General features: G+C 35.0%; 1 protein-coding gene across 3 annotated transcripts in view; it reads right to left on the bottom strand.

The window, feature by feature from the left end:
* The window catches only part of LOC148953349 (uncharacterized), a 49,142-nt gene extending 32,752 nt beyond the window's left edge, over nucleotides 1-16,390 (bottom strand). The window contains exons 1-2 of one of the 3 annotated variants that reach the window (XM_089087637.1): nucleotides 16,148-16,390; nucleotides 2,277-2,459 (exon numbers count right to left, since the gene is read on the bottom strand). In XM_089087637.1, coding sequence (XP_088943763.1) covers nucleotides 2,277-2,459; nucleotides 16,148-16,244 — 280 coding nt within the window. In that variant the 5' untranslated portion in view covers nucleotides 16,245-16,390. Of the gene's footprint in view, nucleotides 1-2,276; nucleotides 2,466-16,147 lie in introns of all 3 variants that reach the window. The other 2 variants (XM_089087636.1, XM_089087635.1) reach the window with 2 other exon arrangements.
* Between the last annotated feature and the right edge of the window lie 301 nt (nucleotides 16,391-16,691).

The raw sequence follows: 16,691 nt of genomic DNA, 5'->3' as shown, positions 1-16,691 counted from the left end.
TTAGTTTAAAGATTTATCTTCCTTTCCAAACTTTTTTCTACTGCAAAAAAAAAAAAAAAAAAAAAAAAAAAAAAAAAAAAAAAAAACACCCTGCCCCTTGGCTGCTCTATTCACATCTTCATTGTCTCCAATATCTTTACTAATAACGTTACCTAGATATGTGAAGATATTGTTAACTTCTCGTTATCTAGTATCATCTTTCTATCCTCATTTATTCCTAACATAAGTAATTTGGTCTTCTTAACCTCAATTTTCAAACATTTTCAAACAAAACCGTTACCGATACAATATCTTAAAATCGTGCAAATAAAATATATGGAAACCATGACCAGATTCTAAAGGAGAAGACGAAGAATCAAACTGGATTAAAAAAATAGTTTAGAACAAAATTTAGAAGAAAAAAATAACTTAAAAGACGTTTCTATTTCCAGCTTTTAAGGCTGGTAGTTTAATGAATTTACAAGGCTTTGGTTTCATTTGACTTTCTTGTTTAAAGCCCGTTGAATTTGCCAAAAAATTAAAACGTTATTTCTAGAAAAAAGCTCTGAAGGTAAACTGACTGTTGTGACGAAGTTTCAAAGAAAATAATAAGATCTGTGAAAAAGCAGACAAGGCCAGAGGAATTTTTAGAGGAGAAAGTTTTTTTCCTTGAATTCTATTGGTCTTGTGCTTATGTTCTAATTATATATTCGAATTATATATTTTCGAATCATATATTCTTTATACTACTATACTATATATTCTTACAATATATATTTTTATATATTGTATTCTTATAATATATATTTATTATATATTTTATTTCATCTTATTATATGGGCTTTCTTATTTTATCCTTTTTCTATATTACGTTTTCTTATTGTTCTTCTTATTATTTCCTTTAATTTTTTCAATATTGCAATACATACTGCATATTACTTATAACTGCAACAATTTGTAATACATTTGAAAATATATAGGCCTATAAGAAAACAAAGTGAAGGAAAATTATAATAATTAAAGCTTATTTATTCAATAGGACTACCGATCGTTGAGCGAAATTAAAAACGTCCTATTTACTGCAAGACGTCATGCTTGCGGGAGATACAGATTCTCTTTTAGTTTTACTATGTGTATTTTTAAACAGTGTTAAATTCCTTAAACTAATATCCCGCCTCACAATCACTAAAACTATATTTGCTGAAAGCACTATTGTTCATTACAAAATAAATTGTGAAGTCACAGTAGACCACGTTAGATTACTTGAGCTTAAAATAACTAACCGTTAGAATTACTATCCGTACAGTGATTGCAAGATTCAGTGCAATTTGCTGTATAACACCAATTTCATAGAAAAGCGTTTACTCGACTGTAAAGCTCAATTTAGGTACTAGGCCGGTGGCAGCTTTCCCCTTATGCCTGGTAATAAGTTTTTTATGAAAAGTATACTCCAAATTAGACCAATTGGTATAGCTTTAAAATCTAACTTTCACCCTCGGTTGCCTGTAAATTCTTATATAAAAGAAATACACAAATATCGCCTTAAATAATAAACACGAGGTTTTCTTGAAATTCGTGCAGATCGAAACTGAGGTTTCTTTGGAGGGAGGGGATATCATAAGTGAAAGCAAAGAGAAAAAAGATAATTACAAATAAACACGCATCCGTAATCTCTCTTCTCGAATTTTTTCTTTCGAAATTGCACATTTTGTGGATAGGTGTTTGAAAACTCCGCAATGGGGTTTTCTAATATGTCGAAATTGATGGCATAACTTTCTTTAATATTATGTACCCTTTTTGGAGTGTCTTGCCTTTTTCAAAAACTACACATATTTTGTTCAAGATTGTAACCTTTGGTGGGTGGATTTAAGCTGAAAAGGTATATTTTACACCCTCAGAATCACGATAAAAAGCCGTTTTTTTCTATATATACGAGTGTATATTGTATATATTGTTACCAATAATCCGTTTTAGAGTTACGGCTATTGTTAGCCCATTTCGCTTCTTACCTACAGTTCATTACCAAGAATTATTTGACCACTGGGAAAAAAAAGGAATTTTTGATCTAGGTTACACCCATAACCAATACATGATGTTCCGTCGGGCAGACGGATCATCATGTACGGTATACCCAATTCAAAGCCTAAACTGGATAAACTTAAGACTGCTGTCAAATGAAAAAAAAAATGTGAGGCAAATTTCATTCCTAATCAGCCTTCAAAGTGGATTGCAGTAGCCTCTACTTATAAATTTGATAAATAAATGCCGATTAATTTGCATTGTTAAAAAAGACTTACCTATTAATTTAGAAACTCCACCTGCTGGGTGTGAAGCTGCAAGGAGCTGATGACTAGCTGCAGCTAAATCATAAGGCAGTCTATACCTTATCATTTCTTGTAAAAGTCTTTGCTGTGCAGCATTCGGTGGTTGCATGGTTGAAAAAGTATGTAGAGGAGGTGTTGGAAACACAGGTTGACTCCCTGATCCTCAAAATTATAATAAAATTGATGAAATTAATCAAAAACACAAAAAAACTGATAATAGTTAAAGGTTTTTTTTTCCTGAGATGAAGATCAGCTATTTAAATTGAAAATAATGTATTTGGAATTGTATGCAGGTATGGTGCTTGTAGTAAAATTGATGATGGAATATTGAAAAATCTTCATTGGGGGATCGGAACTCAAGGGGGAGGTCCTGGGGAGGCTCGTCACAATGAACCTCAGGGAATAGAGACCCTCTGTCCTTTTGCACATGGGCATATGAGCGAGTTTTCACATCACTTACATCACTTCCACCAGCAAACGATATTATTTTCAAATGACATTGTTTATGCTGCTGTGTGTATCAGTAATTTACATACAACGAGGCTTACCTTAGTCTGTAAAAAAAACAGCATATATTTATTATCATGAGAATGTCCTAAAAGATGGGGGAAAGGAGTTCTAAAAAAATCCAAGCAGGCGAAAATTTTTAAGACTTCTTAAAAAACGTATTTTAAGTTAATAACTACCAACAAAAAACTTTAAATCTTAAATCCATAGGTCTTGGGGCCAAGGGAAAACAAATGAAGAAAACACCTTTTGCACAAATGAAGCCGAAAAAGGGAACAAATTTTTCTTTTTTTTCCAAAGCAGATTTGAAAACCATGGATAGGCATTTCCCAATTGGCTTTAACATTAGCTGTAGACACATCCAAGCAAATATACCACCCCATACTGTGGGTATGGTTATTTGTTACTTATTCTTAAAATATGCTTTAGATTAACTTTGCTTAAATAAAAGCTATAAAAGTCACCATCAGTGCAAAAATAACATAAGTTCAAGCTGCTGCAAGTTCATTTTGCTAACGATTTAAAATTGACCTTATTCCTGACTTTTAGCCAGTTAACGACTCAAATAAGATAAATAGTTAGTACAGTAGACAGAATTGTATGCAAAGAAAACAAACATAACTTAAAAAGACAAAAATTTGAAACTATTTTAATCCGTATGGACTCGTGACGGTCAAAATAGACCCGTACTTGTTTTGTCCCTGATTCACTTTCACCTTACTAGGCATTTGCATTGGGCAAAGCAAACTTAAGATGAGAATCAAACAGTTCGTGGTAACGAACTGTAAGTATGGAGCGAGCCGGCTCAATGGTAACCGAAACTCTAAAAAACGGAATTTTGATACCAATAGATACATCAAAAGAATCAGATTTTAATTCTGATTTCAAATATATAAGTTTCATCAAGTTTAATCCTGTCAAAAGTTACGCGCCTGAGAAAATTTGGCTGATTTTCGAAAAAAGGGGGAAAGACCCATTAAAAGTTATAGAATCTTAATGAAAATCACGCCATCATATTCAGCGTATCAGAGAACCCCACTGTAGAGGTTTCAAGCACCTATCTACAAAAATGTGGAATTTTCAATTTTTTGCCAGAAGAAAGATCACGGATGCGTGTTTATTTTATTTTTTTTCCATGGGTGATCGTATCGACCCAGTGGTCCTAGAATATCGTGAGAGGGCTCATTCGAACGGAAATTAAAAGTTCTAGTGCCCTTTTTAAGTGACCAAAAAAATGGAGGGCAACTAGGCCCCCTCCTACGCTCATATTTTTCCAAAAGTGAACTGATCAAAATTTTGAGATAGCCATTTTGTTCAACATGTTCGAAAATGTTGTAACTATGTCTTTAAGGATGACTTAATCCCTCGAAGCCCCCAGGAGGAGGGCTGAAAGTTATGAACTTTACCCAATGTTAACATATAGCCTAGTATTGGTTATTGGGACCCGGCTCAATGGTAACCGAAACTCTAGAAAACGGTATTTTGATACAAATAGATCCATCAAAAGAATCGGGTTTTAATGCTGATTTCAAATATATAAGTTTCATCAAGTTTAATTCTACCCATCAAAAGTTACGCGCCTGAGAAAATTTGGCTGATTTTCAAAAAAAGGGGGAAAGACCTCTAAAGGCTATAGAACCTTAATGAAAATCACACCATCATATTCAGCGTATCAGAGAACCCTACTTCAGAGGTTTCAAGCTCCTATCTACAAAAATGTGGAATTTTGCATTTTTTGACAGAAGAAAGATCACGGGTGCGTGTTTTTTTTTCCCCAGGGATGATCGTATCGACCCAGTGGTCCTAGAATATCGTGAGAGGGCTCATTGGAATGGAAATTAAAAGTTCTAGCGCCCTTTTCAAGTGACCAAAACAAAATGGAGGGCAACTAGGCCCCCTCCCTCGCTCATTGTTTTTCCAAAGTCACCTGATAAAAATTTTGAGATAGCCATTTTGTTCAGCATGTTCGAAAATATTATAAGTATGTCTTTTAGGATGACTTAATCCCCCGAAGTTCCCGGGAGGAGGGCTGAAAGTTATGAACTTTACCCAATGTTATCATATAGTATTGGTTATTGGGAAGTATACAGTACGGACGTTTTCAGGGGAGATTTTTCCTGGTAGTGGGGAGGGGGGGGTCGGGTATGGGACGTACACAGGGGGAAGGCCTCCGGGCCCGCCCCCCCCCCGAAATCTCACGATTTTTTTCATTTTCCCATAATTTTCAGATTTTTCTCACAGAATAATGGGTTTGAAGGATTTGGCCCCCCCTCCCGAAACAAATTGGGCCCCCCCCAAAACTAATTCCTGCGTACGTGCCTGGGGTCAGGGGTTATGTAGGAGGATCTTTCAATGAAGGAAGTTTTCATGGGGGAAGGGACATGGCTATGAAGGGGACGCCGGACTTCCCAGCATTATTTAAAAAAAGATCAGAAACTAAATATAAAAAAACAAGTTTTTCAACTGCAACAGCAGAAACATCAAAACTTTAAACGAACTGAAAATATTACATATATGATTGGGTTCACCCCCTAGTCAAAACCACACACTTTAATCCAGAGATTTTTTAGTACTTTAATAAGATATATTTATTATAATTAAAGGCCTTTGTGATTAAGCGGTAATTTTTAAAGAATTGGAACAAAATTTGAACTTTCGCTTAAAGAGCAAGGTATTTACTAGGGGGCGAACCCCCTAACATATGTATTAAAAAAATATTAATATAGAAGTTCGTTACGTAAGTTAATTCGTAAGTTACGTTTATTTATTACTAATAAAAACGTTCGTAAATAAAATGAAAAAAGTTTCGAGAAAGTCATTTAACCAAATAAAAGTAAATTAATATGAAAATTTCGTTTTAATTATTCATGTACTGTGAACCAAGATCAAAACCTGCATTTATTCAAAAACGTTCAGAAATTAAATAAAAAAACAAGTTTTTTAACTGAAAGTAAGGAGCGACATTAAAACTTAAAACGAACAGAAATTATTCCGTATATGAAAGGGGCTGTTCTCTCCTCAACGCCTTGCTCTTTACGATAAATTTTGACTTTCTCACAACTCTATTTAAAAAAAAAAAAAAAACTTTAGCGTAAAGAGCGTGGGGGGGGCCGCTGCCCCCCCTAGACCTTCAAATTTACATTAGATATGGCTGAAAAAGCAGATGGTTTGGAAAAAGCAGTTGATAAAACTCAATCACACTATCGACTGCCCCCCTAGACAATATGCTGCCTAATGCTGCCTACGCCCATGTACGAGACCTATAGGTACAAATGCCGACATTTATTTCAGAGGTGGCTAAAAAAATAAGAAAAATCAGAAAATTCAGAACTGAACTAACAATTTAGATAATTTTTAAAGAATCATGGACCTACCAAGGCTTACGAGGGACTAATACTAGAGACCCCCCCCCCCTTCATCCACCTCCCCCTCCCCACTGTACACGTACCTGCATGGGATGTCATTTTTAAGACTTCAAGAGCAGCAAAGAAAAAATGAAATAAAATTTGACCAGATCTATTCTAAAATAAAATTTTAGCACATGCTACTGATATCCCTTTTTACTAGAAACTTGAAAAGTCTCAACAGCTTGGTCTGTTGTGTAGCCTACGTAGCTTTTCGACGCATCAGGGTTGATGGTTAATACAGACGAAAAAAAACATAGCCGTCAAAATGTTTAGTCTCAGTTTGAAACATAACGCCATGACTTTGTTTTCATTTTTTATGCCTTTAGCATGGTATTGACATTAATAACAGAAAACCAAAATCCAAAGTTAAATATCACCACCTAATGAGAACATATACAAACTAATCAAATATGAAACGTTTATAGGGCGATTTTTGATAAACTGAAAGGGATCTTAAGTGCAAACAGGACTGCCACTCCTTGGGAATTTTCCCAAGGTCATGGAATCTTGACCCTGGGGTTGTAATCATTGGCTAAGTTACCGGCCACAAATTATATGAAGTAGAAATAAGTGTCTGCATATATCTTGGGGTACTCCTGAATGCTCAGTGGCAGCCTCGTTACATCGGTTTAAAACAAAACGCTATATACGTTTTCTTGTAGAGTTTTTTTTTTTTTTTTTTTTTTTTTTTTTTTTTTTGTAGCGTTTTTAAATCAGTAAAGGAAAACACATATTTTTGTGATACTCCCACAACAAATACAGTGATGATCAGCTTCGGAATTTGTTTGTTTTTGTTTTTTTTTCTTTTCTTTTCCCCAGGGGTGAACGTATCGACCCAGTGGTCCTAGGATATAGCGGGAGGGCTCATCCGAACGGAAATTAAAAGTTCTAGCGCTCTAATATTAATAAAATGTAATTTTAAAAAGAAGTACCCAGAATGTCAGGAATTTTAGGATTTCGGGGACCCTGGAGCCCCTCTCTTTCTAAGTATGTCCCTGTTTAATACTTGCCTGAGTCCTATGCTTCCAACTTCTGATTTATTCAAACGGGCTTCAACTTGATTTAAAACAGAATTTAAAAGGTTTTAGTTACGATCGTCTTCGTTAAAAGAAATTTATATCATGATCTACAAATATTTACGTAAATTAAAGTGGGCTCTAACACATCAAAACTATTTTAAAGAAATAAAGTATTGAGCTAAGTTTTTATGTTTCTTATTATCTGCAAGATATTATACATCAGAAATGTTTTCATGATGTAGGGAGGTGAGGGGACAGGACAATAAAAATATTGGTTGCTCTATATTTAAAACTACTATAGTTCGAAAAAGTGGCATCTAGCCAACTTACTCCTATCAGAACAAAAAATAATTTTGTTTATCACACATTAATGACATTATATAAAACAATTTTAAAAATATAACATCGTAGCTTTTATAGTTTTGGAATGTCCCTTTAAATCATAAACGAAAATTGAAACAATACAATACGACTTTCCATTTTTTGCAAATGTTGAAGACGATTAAAAAATATTGCATAGAAGTGAGGGTTTTTTATTTACTTAAAAAAAATACTCGGTTTCATTCCTTTTTTTGTATGAGGATTCAACATCTTTATTAAATATAATTCATGCCGGCTTGACGACCGGTTACAAACAAAGCAGAAATATGCTTGAAAAACGCAACCAGTAATGGTAAGATAGTGGGGTCAAACTGTCCTGAGTCTTAAGATTTTTTTTTTTTTTTGCATCATCGAATGTGCTTTACCGAATGTTGGCGTAGGAGACAAAATACTTGAGAGTAGATGTGTTACCGTGACTGTCTGATATTCGTGAAGATATTCGTGAATTTTGACATTCACCGGTGAATATCCGAAATACCTTTTTTCTCCTTGGATTTAGTCAGCCGGTCCAGTCAACTTTTTCAGTTTAATGCAAGCTTCGATGATGACAGGTTAGGTTGGATTAAGTCTTTGGCCAATTGCTAGTATTTATAACCAAATTTAATCTAAACTAACATAACCTAACCTTTACAAACATAGCTTGCATAAGACTGACAAAGCTGACTCGCAACGCTAATTGAATCCAAGCAGAGAAAAAGGAATTTCGAACATTCACCGGTGATTGTCGACATTAACCAACGAGATCATGTAATTTCAAAGAAATAATGTAGAAATAGTCATATCTACTGCAGACCATTGGTTACACTATGAGAAAGACAATTAGGAGCCTATAAAACATACATAAGGCCACCGTCTAGTTTCCCTCTAGCATGACATGTCACTATATATATTAATCAGAAGGAAAATATAGCCTCTACGTTCTCACTCACGATGATATAAACTCAATTCTACATTGGCATATGCCAAAATTGGCATTTTGACCTGTTTTATCACAAGAAAATAAATATATTCCAAAAAAAGACCGTAAGAACCACTGACTTTGATTCTCAATAAAGCTAAGCTGTAACTGTCCTCTCATAAAATTTGCTGCTCACACTCGAAAGCCAGCAGATATAAGTTCAAGTTTGTACTTGCCTGACGACTCGCATCCCGAAAAAAAAATTGCGTAAATTCATCTCTTGTTATTTGACACAGAGAAATTTCACACATTTTAGAAGCCGTAGATTTACGAAGCAAAAGCATTAAAACAGCTTTGCGTAAGCTACATGCATGGAGGCGCAGAGAAAGGACTATAGGTCATATATAGAACCTGAGTCAGGCTTAGAAGAGCAGTAATCCATGGGAACGTAGAACGCAAAGTTTGTCTGCGGAAATCCAAGAATGTTGGAGCCCAATTGGCTGTGCTAATTAAAAGTCCGACATATGCCATTTTTGTAACTTTTCAGGAAAACAAAAAACAGAAAAACGTTTGTCGGCTGTGGTCGCTCTGAAGGATGCGACAAATGGAGATAATGGGAACATAATGTTAACCAATTTTTTATGCTCTTCTTGGTGGTATAAATAATCCTTTTCTGTCAATGAAGTATTCTGAGCGAATTCAATGTTTAAGACAAAACATACCGTGCAAGACTGCTAAAAACATAAGACCTGACCATGACCGTATCCAGGGGGGCTAGGGAGTTTGAACCCCTCCCCTTAAAATGCTTGTCCGACTCGTAAAAACATGGCAAACATGAATATAAACAAATTTTTGATGTGCTTTTTAAAGTTTCTTTTGCACCCCCCCCCCAAAAAAAAAAAATTCTGGATACGTTCATGGACCTGACATGTCACTAGTCAACCATTTACGTAGATTTTCTTTCTCGAGTTCTGACTGATTAATTCCTTTTGGAAGAAAAGAACGGACGGATCTTCAGGGAAATATCTAGCGGGATACCATTCAAAACTGAAACTAAGCTGGATCTCAGGATCGACCTCTGAGTGCATGCCCAATGTGGCTGATTATCCTCTAAGCGATCTATCTACATTTCTGAATTACAATAGGGGTGTTGTTTCTTGGGTACTTTTTATTTTATAATTTTTGTTATATTAGGATGTACTTATTTCAGTCTAGTTTTCGTTACGAAGTCTATTTCAACTAAATGGAATTGCTCCTGATTAGACACAAACATGGGAAAGAATGGGAATGCACAAATTCTAAAAATTTCAGTATTCTTACAGTTTGTACATATTTCTTATAATTTGCCTGCTTCTACCTTTTTTAAGAAATTAGGCTCCCATCTCGAAGTGTGCGAACCCCTTTGCGAAATACTTTCGAAGGCAATTATTGTTCTTTTTTTCCTTTTTTACAGAAGTGCAAATGCATCGTCTCGAGATTAAGACCAGACTAAGTCTATTCAGCTTGGATAGTTTTTTTCTTGCTCTTATTCTGCGGTTACTATTATATACATAAAAATGTGAGTAAGTAGCCTACTTTTGTTTTTTAAATTCAAAGCTAAACAATATTTCAAAACTTCTACTCAACTACAACATAGCATAATGGTGTGTAATGCATAATGAATTCAAGCCCTGTCACAGAGCAAAGCCCAATCTTATAGGTGGGCTCATTCAAATAATAGTGCCAATTCGTGGATATTAGGGAAGGGGGAACAAGAATTTCCAAAATCAGGGAGTGGACGATTTTGTTGCTTTTTTTGCTATTTTGTCAATGAAAACGCCAAAAAACGACATTTTTCAATGAAAATAACCAAAATACGGTCTTTTTCAAATCTATGGGGGTCAGAAAATCCAGGGGATGAAGGCAACCTGTAACCTTCCCCTCCGCGTAATTGAAACCACTGCATTCAAATCCTTCTGCCAAAAGTTATAAGGGGGTATTTACCCTGGAACGTCCACAGGTGATGATGCAATCCTTAGCCCTTTTTTTGAGGCTAAAACTTTTACAATAAAAAAACTTTCGTGGTGAAAAACTTCTTTTTTCAACGCTTGTCTCTCCAAAAACTATACTGACTTTCAAGGTTGTATCCATAGGGTGGGGGTTACTGGGTTTGAGACCCACACACCCCCCGGAATTTTTGTCTGACTGGCAAAAAAGTAACCAAAGTGCATATAATTCTTTTGTAACCTTCCCACCCCCGCACAAAATCCTGGATACGGTTTTGGCGACTTCGTCGACAATAATTTAGCTAGAGCTGGTGGCTGTCATTTTTAGAAACAGTTTAGTTTCCTGATGAAGGACTTTTAATTACAGCTTGATAATGAGCTATAACCTGCTCAATCATTAGCTAACAAATGGCAACTGATCATCAGATTAGTTTCTTTAGTTAGTTTCTTTTAGCGTGACAGAATAGATGGGAAATGTATAATTTGGGCTATACAATTGCACATTAGAGGGGAAGGGAGTAATTTATTTGGACCGTTAAAAGTTAGAAAACAATTCTTACTTCATAATATGCAGAACAATTTTATCTAACACGTTTTGCATCAGACTCGCTTTATTTTCCTCCCCCCTAACGTACAAATATATAGCCCAAATTTGTTTCTAAACTAACCGACGGAACTAACGAAGAAACCGGTTTGTTATCGAGTTTTACACAGCGTATAATCTTGAGTGAGTGGCGTATAATACACAAGTACTGATTCCGGTACTGGTGCTCTTTGATAATCATTTCTCCATTCGCCTTTCCTACTGAAGATACGAACAGTGTTGCGATGGTTATCCCTTGTTTTTCAAACTCTAACTGTGGCATTAAAACTACCATTTCCTCAGTATGAGACCACAAAAAAGTAATATTTATGTGACAGAAGGGGATTTCCTGGAGTGATTGCACGCAGAAGGAGAAGTAAGATTTAACTTGTAAACGAAAACGTTGCATCATCAAACAGTTCGTGGTAACGAACTGTAAGTAAGGAGCGATGGTAATGGTAGGAGCGGCTCAATGGTAACCGAAACTCTAAAAACCGGAATTTTGATACCAATAGATACATCAAAAGAATCAGATTTTAATTTTGATTTCAAATATATAAGTTTCATCAAGTTTAATCTTACTTATCAAAAGTTACGCGCCTGAGAAAATTTGGCTGATTTCCGAAAAAAGGGGGAAAGACCCCCTAAAACTTATATAGAACCTTAATGAAATTCACACCATCATATTCAGCATATCAGAGAACCCTACTGTAGAGGTTTCAAGCTCCTGTCTACAAAAATGTGGAATTTTGCATTTTTTGCCAGAAGAAAGATCACGGTTGCGTGTTTATTTTTATTTTTTTTTTTTTTCAGGGGTAATCGTATTGACCCAGTGGTCCTAGAATATCGTAGGAGGGCTCATTGGAACGGAAATTAAAAGTTCTAATGCCCTTTTGAAGTCACCAAAAACTTGAAGGCTAACTTGGCCCCCTCCCACGCTCATTTTTCCTCAAGGTCGACCGATTAAAATTTTGAGATAGACATTTTGTTCAGCCTAGTCGAAAAAATCTAATAAATATGTCTTTCAGGATGACTTAATCCCCCACAGTTCCCAGGGGAAGGGCTGCAAGTTATGAACTTTGCCCATTGCTTGAATATTGTATTGGTTATTGGGAAGTATACAGACATTTTCAGGAAGAATTTTTTTAGGTGGGGGGGAGCGGGGCTGTAGGAGGGGGTTTACTCGGGAGAATCTTTCCGTGGAGGATGTTTCTAAGGGGTAAGGGACATTTCTATGAAGGGGGCGCCGGATTTCCAAGCATTATTTAAAAAACAATCAGAAATTAAATTAAGAAAAAAAACAAGTTTTTTCAACTGAAAGTAAGAAGCAACATTAGAACTTAAAATGAATAGGAATTATTACGTATATGAGGGGGTTATCCCCCAAGTAAAAAACACGCACGTTAAGCTAAATTTTTTTTTATTTCTTTAAAAAGATATATATATTATAATTAAAAGGCCTTTGTGATTAAGGGGTGTGTGAATTGAAAATTTTTTTAACTTTTAACGTAAAGAGCGTGGTATTGACTAAGGGGAGAACCCCATCATATACGTAATAAAAAAAAAACAATAAAAAAAAGCAAGCAATACGGCTCAATAGTAAGCGAAACTTTTAAAAACGGAACTTTGATGTCAATAAATGTATCAAAAGAATGGGCTTATAATGCTGATTCTAAATATACAAATTTTGTTAAGTTTAGTATTACTCATCAAAGGCTACGAGCCTGAGAAAACTCACCTGATTTTTTAAAGAGGGGGGAAACATCCCCTAAAAGTGAAAAATTTAATGAAAATCACTGTCAGATTCAGCGTATCAGAAAACCCTATAACATAGGTTTCAAGCTCATATCTGCAAAAATCTGCAACTTTGTATTTTTTTCCAGAAGAAAAATATACGAATATAGAAGTTCGTTACGTAAGTTAATTTGTAAATTACGTCAAAACCAAATTTAGATACAGGCATTTAGCAAAAGAAAAGTAAAATTTTTATGCAAATTTTGTTTACTTATTCAATGACGGCGAGCCAAAATAAAAGCTGCATTAACTAAAAAACGATCAGAAATTAAATAAAAAAAACAAGTTTTTTAAACTGAAAGTAAGGAGCGACATTAAAACTTAAAACGAGCAGAAATTATTCCGTGTATGAAAGGGGCTGTCCCCTCCTCAACGCCTCGCTCTTTACGCTAAAGTTTGACTCTGTCTCACAACTTTATTTTTTAAAACAATAAAAAACTTTAGCGTAAAGAGCGAGGCATTGAGGAGGGGACAGTCCCTTTCATATACGGAATAATTTCTGTTCGTTTTATGTTTTAATGTCGCTCCTTACTTTCAGTTAAAAAAACTTGTTTTTTTATTTAATTAAAAGAAAAGATCTGAGTGAACTTTTCAGTATGATTTGCCGAATGCAGAAGATCAGGTGAAGGAGGAAGTTTAAGTTCTTTGACAGCAAGGTTAGTTCAGGTAAGTTCTAAAATTTCATTGAAGTAACCATATTAATTCTTTTCAAATACTTTTTCAGTATGGGGAAGTTTTCAATAAAAAAAAAAGAATTGTAATAAAATTTTATCAGAACAGTTTCCAGTTTATAACTTTCTATAGATAGATGGTTCTTTATCATTTTTTCAGATATTTCAGCTACACACTAATATTTTTCACTTAAAGTTCCCTTAGGGCTTATTCGTTATTAAATAAAAATTATATTTTATATAATTAATTTTACTTTTATTTGGTTAAATTGCTTTCTCGAAACTTGTTTAATTTTATTTACGAACGTTTTTATTAGTAAAAAATATACGTAACTTACGAATTAACTTACGTAACGAACTTCTATATTCATATGTTTTTAATACGTATATTAGGGGTTTCGCCCCCTAGTCAATACCTTACTCTTTACGCTTAATTTCGAATTTTGTTACAATTCTTTAAAAATGAACCTTAATAACAAAGGCCGTTATTTAGAATAAATAGCTCTTATGAAAGTACTAAGAAATCGTTGGCTTAAAGAGCGAGGTATTGACTAGAAGGTGAACCCAATCATACACGTAATATTTTCTATTCGTTTTAAGTTTTGATGTTACTCCTTATTTTCAGTTGGAAAACTTGTTTTTTCATATTTAATTTCTGATCTTTTTTTTAAATAATGCTGAGAAATCCGGCGCCCCCTTCATAGCAATGTCCCTTCCCCCATGAAAACTCCCTTCATGAAAATATCTTCCCACATAACCCCCGACCCACCCACCCCCCATACTACCAGAAAAAATCCCCTCTGAAAACGTCTGTATACTTCCTAATAACCAGTACTATGTGTTAACATTGGGTAAAGTTCATAACTTTCAGCCCTCCCCCCGGGGACTTCGGGGGATTAAGTCATCCTAAGGACATAGTTATCATAATTTCAACCATACTGAACAAAATGACTGTCTCAAAATTTTGATCAGGTGACTTTGGGAAAACAATGAGCGTGGGAGGGGGCCTAGTTGCCCTCCATTTTTTTAGTCACTTAAAAGGGGCACTAGAACTTTTAATTTCCGTTCCAACGAGTCCACCCACGATATTCTAGGACCACTGGGTCGATACGATCACCACTGGAAAAAAAAAACAAAAAAAACAACAAATAAACACGTGTCCGTGATCTTTCTTCTGGCAAAAAATGGAAAATTCCACTTTTTTGTAGATAGGAGCTTGAAACCTCTACAGCAGGGTTCTCTGATATGCTGAGTATGATGGTGTGATTTTCATGAAGGTTCTATAACTTTTAGGGGGTATTTCCTCCTTTTTTCGAAAATCAGCCAAATTTTCTCAGGCGCGTAACTTTTGATGAGTAGGACTAAACTTGATGAAAGTTATATATTTGAATTCAGCATTGAAATCTGATTCTTTTGATGTATCTATTGGTATCAAAAACCCGTTTTCTAGAGTTTCGGTTACAATTGAGCCGGGTCGCTCCTTACTTACAGTTCGTTACCACGAGCTGTTTAATTCTGAAAAAAAGGAAAAGAAAGACATAGCTTGTTCTTACTTTAAGTATGAACTCAAGGATCAAAAACTCTTGAGGTTCAAAGCCTTGTTCTTCGATTTAGAATCAAATCAATAAAAATCGTTCTCTAATGGATGGAAAGAGTTTCTAAAAAGAATTTCTTACATATCTCTACTGTAGGAATGCTTAGAATACTTAAATTCTTTCTTATTCATGCATTACCTCATTTTCACTATATTATTTTAACAATGCATTGTTAATCTCTACATCAAGGCGGTAAAGGACACCCTAGACGGTCAATCATTATGATCAAAAGCTTCCGTCAATCAATTAATTAATTAAAGCGTGATTGACCGTCTAGGAACCGATTGAGTCATTCAAACTTTCTATCAAACACCATCAACGCTTGAATTACGCTTCAAACAGGTTCCTAGACGGTCAATCATGCTTTAATGAATTGATTGACGGTTTTTTTTTAATCAAAATGATTGACGGTCTGGGGTGTCCTTCAGACAGCAAGTCAGGATTCATCAACAACCAATTGTTATATTCAAGGGAATTTTCCTTGCAGGGACGCTTAATTGCGGTTTCCTTTGGGTAAACAACATTCAATCCAATAGCACCAATATATTTCAAAATTCTTTGATTGTGGGGACATTCGCACTTGTCCTTAACATGCAAAATACGCTAAACCTAAGACAACTTTATTATTCAGAATTAGCAGAGTGAAGCCAGGGGTTTCCAGTAGTAACAAAGTAAAACGTACTCGGGTTTATAAAGTCCATAAATATGGGATTCTAAAGGTTGTTCCTACAAATATACCTTATTATTGTTAGGGACAATATTATTAATAGGAGATGGAAAACGTGTTATTAGTTTAGTGATATTGAAAGTATACGTTAAACTGAGTGTAATTTCACATGTGTAGCAACAACAAAAATTTTGTCAAAAGTCTTGAAATAACAGTACCAAGACATCAGGAAAAGATAAGCATACAAGAAAATTGTACCGACCTTTCCTCCTCAAACATTGATATGGTATGTTATTTAAATAAATACCAGCTTCGTGCTAAAGCAATGGCAACTTACCATTTGGTATTCCTGGAAATCCAGCAATCCCAGGTAAACTCAAATCCATCTTCTTCAGTTTTTCTCTGCCTACTGAATCATGAGAAACTAACATCATTGACTGTTGAGCAACTGACAGGCCGTTGACTATCCTATGTTAAATTACTTAAAGTGACTATGGTCCGCCCATTCACTGATCCAGGTGCGAGTCAGGTTCGACTAAACAGGTAGTGTCGGTAGCAGGAGGAGGAGTTATCCAGCTCCAAAACTATTCTTATGGGTAGTTGAATGATTACCCTTCATTATCGACACTTGAAAAATTGTACGCGTGTCAAAATGACTGAATGTACAGTAACATTGGCTTACTAAATTTAATACGGGTAAAAGGGAAGTGACAAATTTTGTAACTTCCACATGTCATTGGATTATAGGTAAATGGCGTGTCAAAACTCATAGACGGAAAGAAAATTTTTAGGAACCAAATTTTGGATGAGGCGAGAAATCAGTTTTTGAAAGTTTTTTAAAAGTAGTGTCAGAATAATGATTGAGAACCGCCACGTACACA

The sequence above is a fragment of the Artemia sp. Qi Xiang Cuo genome, chromosome 4 (genome assembly GCF_049724085.1).
Source record: "Artemia sp. Qi Xiang Cuo chromosome 4, ASM4972408v1, whole genome shotgun sequence".
Taxonomy (NCBI): domain Eukaryota; kingdom Metazoa; phylum Arthropoda; class Branchiopoda; order Anostraca; family Artemiidae; genus Artemia; species Artemia sp. Qi Xiang Cuo.
The sequence above is the reverse complement of the archived record's forward strand: the minus strand, read 5'-3'. Positions and strand labels throughout refer to the sequence as shown.